At 31.8% G+C, this 11620-nt stretch overlaps 2 protein-coding genes across 3 annotated transcripts; both read left to right on the forward strand.

Annotated features, from left to right (window-relative positions):
• The first annotated feature begins 763 nt into the window (after positions 1–763).
• Positions 764–3013, forward strand: LOC114073847 (pentatricopeptide repeat-containing protein At2g27610). Its single transcript, XM_027916080.1, has one exon. It carries the CDS (start codon positions 991–993, stop codon positions 2977–2979), a length of 1989 nt encoding a protein of 662 aa, XP_027771881.1. The 5' UTR covers positions 764–990; the 3' UTR covers positions 2980–3013.
• Positions 3014–3079: 66 nt separating this feature from the next.
• Positions 3080–6981, forward strand: LOC107015989 (probable polygalacturonase At1g80170). 2 transcript variants are annotated; one of them, XM_027916081.1, is made up of 9 exons: positions 3080–3862; positions 4221–4349; positions 4536–4709; positions 4818–4838; positions 4920–5127; positions 5536–5617; positions 5789–5897; positions 6199–6315; positions 6441–6981. In XM_027916081.1, exons 1-9 carry the CDS (start codon positions 3626–3628, stop codon positions 6744–6746), a joined length of 1383 nt encoding a protein of 460 aa, XP_027771882.1. In that variant the 5' UTR covers positions 3080–3625; the 3' UTR covers positions 6747–6981. The 2 variants fall into 2 exon arrangements, with proteins under 2 accessions (XP_027771882.1, XP_027771883.1); XM_027916082.1 differs by lacking the exon at positions 4818–4838.
• Positions 6982–11620: the final 4639 nt, after the last annotated feature.

Below are 11620 nucleotides of genomic sequence, written 5' to 3' on the forward strand. Positions count from 1 at the left end.
TTAAAGGTAAAGAAGTAGTACATCCCTAATTAATTTATGCACTTTTTAAATATAATTTTATAAATATTTATTATATGTTTTAAATACTTTAATATATTCTTTTTTATAAAAGTTATTCATAAAGTAACATCACATCATTGAGAGAAATGAATAATTAAGATGAACATAGTCATACTTTTAAGTTTATCGGTAATTTTAGTTTTGACACTTGAATTATAATATGTTTTGATTGAGGACTTGAATGTATGATATTTTCGCCTCAAATTTTTAGAAACAGTCATTGACAAAAGTTTTCTGTTGTTTCATTAGTAATGGGGCGGGTTTATTAATTGGGTGATTTAATTAGTAATGGGTGAATAGTAGATAGATTTATAAATTATATTAATTAATTAAATTATAACAATAGTTGAGCGTCATGTATTAAATTTTTATTTAAATAGTTTAAGTATATAGTCGTTAAATAAGTGGTCAATTTTGAACTCAAAAGTGGATGAGAAGGGTATTTTGGAACCAATAAGTGGATGAGAAAGGTATTTTGGAGTCAATAGGTGGATGAAGGATAATTTTATACCATTTATGATACTTCAAGGATATTTTAAATCCTTTTCCAATTTAAAAATTATCACCCCTACACAATAATTAAGACTTGAGTCACCTATTCCTAGTTTTGAAACTTCTCTATCTCACTTAATTCATTGTCTCGAAAAGCCTTTGCGCTGATAAGAAAACTTGAGAGTTAAAAGTAGTACTATTAATAACACTAATATTAAAATTATCACCTCAAAGCAATAATTAAATCTTGTATCACTTTTTCTTTGTTTTAATATTTTATTTTGTCACCTTCAATAAAAAAAATTTCCAAGAAAGCCAACTTCAAAATTGAGGTGCACCAATTTCCAAGGCGACTAATGCCTAATGGCCCTTGAAATCTTCCTACGACTTGTATGATTTTTATTTTGTTCCGTATTTAGCGCCTTAACTTGGTTATCAATGCGGACGAAACTTACTATGGCGTCTTTTGCCAGAAGCAGATACGTAACAACCAATTCTCACAATTGCCAACTATGCACTCTACCTCTTCACTTTAACTCTCTAAGCAACTATGATGTTTCCTCAACTAACAAAATATTACATGATGTTGTAAAGTATGGATCTTTAACCTCTGCACGCCATATGTTTGATGAAATGACTAAACGTGATGTTGTTACATGGAATATCATGATTTCTGGATATAGTCATAATGGGTTCCCAAGAAAATCACTGCACTTGTATAATAAAATGGTTTCTAACGGTATTATAGAGAATTCATCTACTTTCTCCTCTATATTGACCATATCTGCAAATGCAGGTTTGTTCAAACAAGGGGTTGAGATTCATAGCAGAGTTGTTGTTTTGGGATGTAGTATGAACTTATATGTTGCTAGTTCACTTATTAATATGTATATAAAAATGGGGTTTATAGATTTTTCTTTTAAATTGTTTTATGACTTACCTAAACGAACTTTACCCATATGGAACTTGGTTTTAGGCGGAATTTGTGAATTGGGTCGGTTGAGTGAGTTCTTAAGATTGTATAGTGATATGAAGATGGAGAATGTCGAGCCTAATGGGCTGACGTTTTGTTATTTGATTAATGGTTGTTGTAAAGAGATACTTGTTGATGAGGGAAGGCAGTTGCATTCACATGTGATTAAGACGGGATGGTTAGGATCAAATTTTTTTTTAGCTAATGTATTGGTGGATTTTTACTCTGCTTGTGGTATTTTGGTTGATGCTGATAAAGCATTTGAATGTATTCCACCTCAGGATGTCATTTCATGGAATTCAATGGTTTCAGTTTATGCTGCTAATGATTTGTTACGTGAAGCTGTTCGAGCCTTAGAAGAGATGAGATTGTGGGACAAAAATCCCTCTTCTATGTCATTCGTGGCATTGTTGAATTTATCAAGTCGCGGAAAGGAACTGCTATTTGGAAAACAAATACATAATTTTGTTATAAAACTGGGTTTTGATTGTGGAAGTGTCCTCATTCAGTCAGCTTTGATTGATATGTATGGGAAAAATGATGACATTCAAAGTTCAATAACTGTATTCCGGTGTTCACGTGAGAGAAGTCTCGAATGTTGTAATTCAATGATGACATCTTTGCTGCATCTTGGTTTCCTACACGATGTATTTGAGCTTTTCAGTCAGATGGGTTGTGAAAATATTGTGTTTGATGAAGTAAGTTTGTCCTCAACAATTAAGGCATTATCATTGTATTCCTCTCCTAGCTTGGATAACTGTTGTTTGTTCCATTGTTGTGCAATAAAATCAGGTTTTGATTCTGATAGTATGGTCTTATGTTCTCTGATTGATGCATATTCAAGATCTGGACATATTAGATTCTCTCAGCAGATTTTTGAAGCACTTCGCTCACCTAATATTTTCGGTTTCACTTCAATAATTAATGCATATGCTCAGAAAGGAATGGGATATGAATGCCTTGCAGTGTTTGAAGAAATGATCCAAAAGGGTCTAAAACCAGATAAAGTAACATTCTTGTGTATACTGTTGGGATGCAACCATTCAGGTCTAGTCGAAGAGGGGAAAAGGATTTTTGATTCTATGAGGACTCTCCATGATGTCTATCCAGACAGGCGGCACTATTCATGTATGGTTGATCTTCTAGGTCGTGCAGGTCTAGTCAATGAGGCAGAAGAGCTGCTAATGCATGCTTCATCGGAAGGAGATTCTGTCATGTGGAGCTCACTTTTGCGAAGTTGCAGGATTCATCAAAATGAACATGTTGGAAGAAGAGCAGCTAAAAGGTTGATGGATCTTGAGCCAGAGGATCCTTCTTTTTGGTTACAGGCCTCAAATTTTTATTCTGAAATTGGAGAATTTGAGGCTGCCGTATACATTCGAGAGGTTGCAGTGGCAAGGAAGATGAGCAGAGATATTGGCTATAGTTTAATTCGGGTGCATGAGTTCCATTAAATATACACTCAAACAAAAAGAGGGAAAAAAGGACATCATGGCTGTTTGGTCTGCAGGACATGCTGGATATACTTTTTCTTTAAAAAAATATATCTACCAGAATGGAGAGACTTTGTCTGCCTCTATACTTTTGAAGCAAGGATACTGTGCTGCTTGTTAACCAACTCTAATACCAAAATACAATACAAGTTTCAGAAGAAATTTATGTGCATTGTTTGGTCTCTCCATTTACCAAGTAACTTTTTTCTAGTGCCCTTCATCTTTTTCAAGATTTCCACATTTATTGATGAAGTAAAACTACTGTAACGGTAATTTGACTGTCTAAAAGGGGAACCTTTGAAGATCGGTGCTGTAACATTTGTTGTTGTATGGGTGAGAAAGAATCTAGAGGAGCATTTTACTTATGAATAGTATGTTGAACCATGGCTGAGGAGTAAAGCAACAATCTCTAAAATGATATTCTTACACTTAAAGTGTGGGCTTGTAGAAAATTAAACACCTTTATCTACTTTCAAGCCAAGCCATATAACCCCACTAAATCATCCATTTTCAGCACTAATACATCCATATAAATTAATACTCTATGGTCTCCTTTGATTTATGTAAAATCTAGAAATACAGAACGAATACCAGAACCCCCTAAATCATGGTTAAGATACTCTTCTTCTTGTTTCTTGTTTGGCTAATGGGGGCTCTTGGAGCTGCAAAAAACAACTTTTTGGATGATGTCATCCTGTCAGAGCTTGATGATTTGGATGTAGAAGACAGTGACGAAGCAGAGTTGTTTGACCTCCCCAGATGGGGAATTGATCGCGGCAACAAGATTCTTGTCAATGTTGATAGCTTTGGTGCAGTTGGTGATGGAACTTCAGATGACACCAAGGTAATTCATTTTAAAACTGAAATATTCGCCACAAAGATTTGCGGATCGACTTCTACCTGTTTTTGATTACACTAGATTAATGGATTGAAAAAGTGATGGTTAAAAGAAAAAGATTGAAAAAGTGTTCGGCAAGTAGAAATATGACCATCCTGTATTTACTCCATTCATAATCGAGGTTGTCTTTCATACTTATTGCTTACAGGATTCTAGTTTTACTGATTAGTCTCCTCTTCTAGTGGAGTGTACAACATAGACTACCAATGCTATCTTTTTCTTGAGTTGTAGATTATCTGTGTTGTTGTTTTATCTGTGCAATTTGTAAGTACTTTCTCCCACTTTGTCAATTGTACTATCTCAGGCTTTCGTTGATGCATGGAAGCAAGCTTGTTCAACACCAAAATCAGTCCTCTTGGTCCCTGCAGGACGAAGTTATCTAGTAAATGCAACAAGGTTCCGAGGGCCTTGTGTGGGCATACTGAGAGTCCAGGTTACACTTATTGCTTCTATTTCACGTCTTGTTTCAGTTTTTGTCCTCCATTTTACTAGTATTTACTCTAGAGAAACTTATACATACTATACTTGGTTGAAATTGTTATTGTTTCCATTATAGCATCTATTAAGACAGCTCAAGTGTTCCTTACTATTGTCATAAACTGGAAATGTGATTAAACAGATTGAAGGAACTATAGTAGCACCAGATGATCCTAAGAACTGGAATTTTGCAAAGAACGGACGAATTTGGCTTGGCTTCTTTAACTTGACTGGAGCTCTGTTCCAAGGAGGAGGTGTTGTTGATGGATCAGGCAGCAAATGGTGGGCAGCTTCATGCAAGAAGAACAAGACTAATGTAACTAACGCATGGACTACTTATATGTTCTTTTTTGTTTTGACAGATAAAGATTATAGTCTTTTTCTTTCTTGTTTTTTCTTGTTTTGGATTTTCTCCCGATAACAGCCATGCGTAGCAGCACCAACTGTAAGTGGACTATCATGAGGATCTCATGTTTAACCCTTATCAGCATTGTGAGATCAACTCACACAGGATTCTAAATTGCAGGCTTTAACTATATATGGAAGCTCAGGTATAAAGGTGAGGGACCTAACAATCCAAAATGGCCAACAGATGAATTTTGCCATTTCTCGATCAGACTCTATAAGAATAACTGGTGTTACGGTGTCTGCTCCTGAAGACAGTCCTAATACTGATGGAATCCATATAACTGAATCAACAAATGTTGTACTCCAGAATTCCAAAATTGGAACAGGTCTTGACATCTCCCATGTTATCTACATTCAGATCTCCTTATTTGACTAATATTGACCTCATGAACAAAAGTTGCTATATTATGTGATCTCGTGTATGGGATAAGACAGACTGCAGAAAAGAATCTCTTTTGAAAATAACATTTAGTGTGCAACTGCATTGCTTTCTTAAATGTGCCTCTCAAATAAGGCACTTCTTACCTACCATATAAACCTTGGCTTGAGCTCTGTGCATCTCTCACTTTACTATATAAAATACCTAGCTTGAAAACACGTACGAGCCCACCTTCCATGCTCTCTGTTTTTCTTAAATAAACTGGCACATGCACTGTTATAATGGACGTGCCTTTATTGGTATCATGAATATGCTTTATGATCAATAAAAACTGATTGCCTTCCTTTCTAATTAGGTGATGATTGTGTCTCTATTGTCAATGCTAGTTCTCATATCAAGATGAAGAGAATTTACTGTGGACCTGGCCATGGAATCAGGTAGTGCAATTTCCAGTTCTCATTGCCCTTTAAAATTACCTTTTGAAGCTTTGCAGAAGGCATTTAAGAGTAAAAATAAATTCGATTGTCAAATTATGGAAGAATAAGTGAAAATATCATTCTCAAGTTGTCTTCTAAACTGATTCTGTTGCATGAATGATGCCTAATCAGCATTGGGAGCCTTGGTAAGGACAACTCTGTTGGTATAGTTACTGGGGTTGTACTTGATAATGCGTTTCTCAGAGGTACCACAAACGGTCTGCGGATCAAGACATGGCAGGTATGCCCTTTTTTGCATTGTGTAGCACTAAAATTTATCCCTATATATGGTATTACCTACAGGATTGTTTGAAAATTAAGACATTTTAGTTGATTTTACTACAGCTCTCCTTTTAATTATCAAATATCTACAGTCTCCGTGCACTTTACATGGAAAAGATCGATTTAATTATACAATATTCTGAGCCCCTGCGAGGAAAAAGCTTTCCCAGTTCTCAATGGCACCTAGATTTTGTCTGATAATTCAAGAAATAATTTTCATTTCATCTTAGGAAGAGAATGACAAAAAGTTGTTTTCTTAGGGAGGATCAGGTTATGTGCGTGCAGTGCGCTTCCAAAATGTAAGGATGCAAGATGTTTCCAATCCTATCATCATTGACCAATTCTATTGCGACTCACCGAAGTCCTGCCAGAATCAGGTATTCTTCTCAATTTTCATGTTTTCAATTGATAACGTATTACTTGGCGAAGGAAATAAATAAGATTCCTTCCAATAGTTGGGAAAGTTGATGTGACAGTGTGTCTTTTTTTCTTTACATCATAGACATCTGCAGTTGAGATAAGTGAGATAGTTTACCGGAATGTTAGTGGTACTTCAAAGAGCCAAAAGGCAATCAAATTTGCATGTAGCGACAACGTGCCCTGCAGCCATATTGTTCTTAACAACATCAACTTAGAGACCAGAGATGGTACTGCTGAGGTCTACTGCAACTCTGCCACAGGGATTGGTTATGGTTATATTCATCCATCAGCAGAGTGTCTCAACTCATCTGACAAGAAAATTAAGCAGAAAATGGATGCTCGACTTGTCGAACCAAGGGAAGAATACATCGTTCATACTGAATTATGAATCGCCATCACTCAAACACATATTTTTAATATAAATCTCGTAGTTTAGTTCTTACTGATTTGAGTAATCTCAGATTCTGAGGTTCCTAACTAGGTAAGATAACAGCTAAATACTGTTATACAGCGATTCATTAAAAATATTTATATGAGACATATTGTATTATTATATACATTATTTTCTTTCATGTTAAGCTCAATGTAATACACAAATTTATCAAGACGGCCATTTTCTCATAGCTATGGTGACTACTCCCTCTCAAATATTCTAAACCTTTTATTTTTAATTAAACATACTAATGCACTTCTCAAAATTAATCAACAAAAAATCAGAAAATTTTCATTTTCTTTATACGTTTGGATTCATCTCCAATTTTTTTTCTGAACAACAATCAGAAAATTTTAATAGATTCTTTTATGGAGTATACGTTTGTCTATGTGTCCACTTATATAGTGAATGATTTAGTTTATAAAATTAAACTTATACACAAGATTACATCATTGGTTCTTAGAAGTATAAAGTTTATATTTGTAAATCTAATATGAAAATTAGACAAAGATATCGATATAATTGTACACTAATTACATATAATTTATCTTGATTATGAATATATAATAATTTTAACTTCTCATGCTAGTACATCTTATATGTATTAATAGGATCAAGTCAAGATAGTATTTCATATTGACTTAATAAATAACTTCTCTAGTTCATTAAATATTCTTATACTCTTAGGCTTGGTATAATTATTATTAGCAATGTATATTGTTTATTATATTGCTTTATAAGAAACAAGATTCTTTTATGAGTAAATATGTCTAGTAAATTATATAATAACAATATATATTGGCAAAATAATAGTTTGTTAATAAAATTCATATGTCGATTTGAAAATTGATGATACGCTTTTATAAAACTTTTTAGTTTTATGTGTAAAAATCGACAGATAAATTTTATGTCCGTCAAATAGAATAAGTTAAAGCAAAAATCTAAAGAAAATAGTCAAAATCAAATAATTAGTCATTTAATGGATTAGTATTTGAATCTTATGGGGAGTTAAATGAGATTTAATTGATGAATTCTGAAATTAAACTGAGGAGTTATATTGTGGTGGCTTGCCAATATTTTTAGGTGGCACAAACTTGTTTCGAAAGAAAATCATCCATTTACCTAATCTGAGCATCAAAATGGCCAGTTTAGGTAGATATACACTTTGTTACTTATTGTTTCATAATATATTGTTATATTGTATTATATCATATAATATTGTTTAAATGAATATAATATTTAGATATATTGTCCGTCGTTATATGTCACATATCCATAATTTAAATAATAAATTTATCAAAAAACAAGGTATATTATAGAACTAAATACTATGAAAATGTAGGATAAAAAATGAAATGTGATTATTAAATAGTAAAGGCGGAATGATTTGGTAAACCCTGTACTTGTATGAGTTTATATTATGAATCATTCTACTTAACTATTTTATCAACTAAACACAAATATTATGATATATTAAGATATTTTAGTGATAATTTGTTGAAATTAATGGAGGAAAGAGGTTTATGGTGTTTCAAGTGAGGGGCAAAGTGATAAAAAAAAATGACTGAAAGTTATCAAAGATGAAAATATAGAAAAGAATGGTGATTTGTATGATTGATTAAGGTTTAAAGTCATTTTTGGCCCCTTAAAGTTATTCGCATAATTCACTTAGACACCTCAATTTAAGCTAGTATCGATTGAACACCTCTATCCTCTGGAATTTGAACCATTTGGACATTTTATGTAGATGTGACACAAAAAATAAAATTCACATCTTGATAAACATGTGAAATCAATATTTTAATATTTTTTCCTTTTCAGTTTTTTCTTTTTATTTCTCATTAGTTTTTTTTTTAAAGAAAAAAATCTTTTTTTTCTTCCTCTAATTTAAAACAACACACCTACTGCAATCACTTCTTCGGTACAATACATCACCATTTCCCCCCACAAATTTCCTTCTTTTTTTAAAAAAAAAATCATCTTATTGTCACTTCCGTGAATAAAAGATAGCGATCACCTCTTCTTTACCAAATGAAATGGTGATTATTATGTATGTCTTTTTTGCCGGAAGGAGATCATCTATGTGTTCTTTGCCGAAAATATTGAGATTATTATTTAAATATTTTCTCTCTCCCTCTCCACCTCTCCCCCACACACCCCTTCTTCCTCGCAAATCGAACAAAAAAAAATTTAAAATAGAAAAGCAAATCTTTTTAAGAAAACACTATCAATTTAAATGAAAATAAGAAAGAAGACATAAAGAGAAATAAAAAGAATAGAGTCATAGATAATAGGAAAAATTACATGGAAAAACAAACTTATATCAATAAATTACTTAAAGTAGCTACTGTTTGCTTTATTTACCATCCGCCAATTATTTTTGGTCATAATTACGGTCGTCAGTATAAGCGTGCCTTTCCCCCCTTTTTTATCCCAGTTCACACGCTATTTGTGCGTCTCTGCAAAAGAAAATATTTAAACCTTTCACCTTAAATTCAAAATTTCAACCTCTCCCTCTCAATTTATTCTCTCAGATTTTTCAGGTAATTGTTTTTTCGATTTCATGCTTATTTCATTATTTTGTATTGTATATTACTGCGAATTTTTTTGTTCCTTTTTAGTTTTTTGATTTTTATAGATCCAAAATCATAAATGAAGAAGAAACACCTTTTAAGAGAATCACTAGAGGTATACAACTGAATCAACAATTTTTGTGTGATTTTCCATCTATTTCTTTGGGATAACTCAGAATTTTGAAGAAACTTCAGGATCCATTGTTAAATCTCGAATTTATCAACAAGAGAGTATGTCCAAGTCTGGTAATACCCCATTGAAGATGCAAGAAGTCATGCATGTTGCAAAATCAAAAGGGAACCAAAAAAGTGGATAAACATAAAGAAGACAAATTTGTTCATGTTTTGACTTCAAAGAAGAAGCGTAAAGTAAAAGAGATTGCATCTACAAGCAATAAACAAGACAAATTAGTTGAAATTTTGATTTCAAAGAAGAAGCGTAAAGTAATAAATATTGCATTTACAAGTAATAAAGAAGATGCGCAATCTGATTCAGTTGAACAACTACATTTTGAAAGAATTGAGGTAAATTGTATATATGTTTGAAGTTCAGATCTAAAGTTGTATGCATATCTTTAACTGTTTGAATATATTCATATCTTTATATGCAAAAATGAGATTCTATATTTCAATTGTTGTTGTAATTATTTTGATACATGTGTTATACTTATTTTCAAATTGTATAATTCTTTTTGTTTCACAGTTGTATTCATATTTGTATAACTTTGTATTTGTATGTAGATATTTACTTTGTTAAATTTTATATTTGTATATAGATATTCACTTTGTACAATTTGTATTTGTATATAGATATTCACTTTGTATAACTTTGTATTTGTATATAGATATTCATTTTGTATAAGTCTTTATTTGTATACAGATATTCACTTTGTATAAGTCCGTATTTGTATATAGATATTCACTTTGTATAGTTCTATATTTTATACTGTTTTTGCTATTCGTCTTCTATAACTATATATTTGAAATTGTATAATACATTTATATTATTTATTAGGGAGTACAATTTCTTCTCAAGGAAGATCCACTTTACACCCCACCCCACACATGCAATACTATATCAATATTGGGGTAATGAATCAATTGTCTCTAATCAAGTTGGGGCGGTCAGTGACAGTAAGGTACCAGACAAGCCAATTAGATCAAACGTTGATGTAGATAGTAGTGAACGTATCATAGTCACTCAGTTTTATTGTATCATTTATGTTTGTTTGGAATTCTGTATTAGCAGTAACACTTTTTGAATATTCCAATTTGATGGGAACAACATTTTATTGACTCTATTATTTTGTTTAATGAATTCAGTTTTGCGATTTTATTTGTTGATGTTTCACATATTATACAATTTTTTTCGTGAATATAACTGATATATATTAATTTATACAAATGAATAGTTTGACATGTTTTACAATAATTTTTGAATAATTATTCAACTTAATTGAGAAATCATTATACAAATGCAATTATTACTGTAGATACAACAAAAATTTGTATCAGTTGTCTTTTTAGTTTGCTTGTTAGTTTATATGTCATACGCAATTATATAGTCCAATTGAAGTATTTACAGGACTCATTAATCCTGCAAATGTCACCTTTTGATTTTCAAATTCGCCAATTTTTTTTATACAAAGTAATTTCAAAAATACCAAATATTATCTGCAGGTTGTATATCAAAATACGAAAAAATGCAGATATCAAGTCTACATTTATGTGAACATTAATTAATACAAACACTAACTCCAGATAAACTATAACTATCAATGAATTATGCATATTCACAACTTAAACTACTTTATACAATTTTACAAATTAAAATCACTTTTACCAACTAATTTATACAATAATTAACACATTTTAATTCTTTCAACTATTTTATACAATTAACCATTGAAATAACTCAATTAAACAACTGTAGAGATAAATTTAAATAGCATCTATGATCATGTATCAATACAACTAAAATAATATTCAAATGGCAAAAGCACATGCAATATTAAATGTATAAAATCATCATACACATTTAAAATTGAATCTTTTGTAAGCTTCTCAAGGCTGATTTTTACAAGAACATCTATTGTGACCTGCAATGCCACATGTACTGCAAGTATTTGTCCCCTTAGATTCAAACATCTCTCTTGCTAATTTGTCGCGAGACTTTTTTCTTGGCCTTCCAGGAGGATTTTTTTGAACACTGGAGGTAGAACTAAATCAGTCATTATATATCCAGGGACCACCCAC

Source organism: Solanum pennellii, chromosome 4 (assembly GCF_001406875.1).
Source record: "Solanum pennellii chromosome 4, SPENNV200".
Lineage (NCBI taxonomy): Eukaryota > Viridiplantae > Streptophyta > Magnoliopsida > Solanales > Solanaceae > Solanum > Solanum pennellii.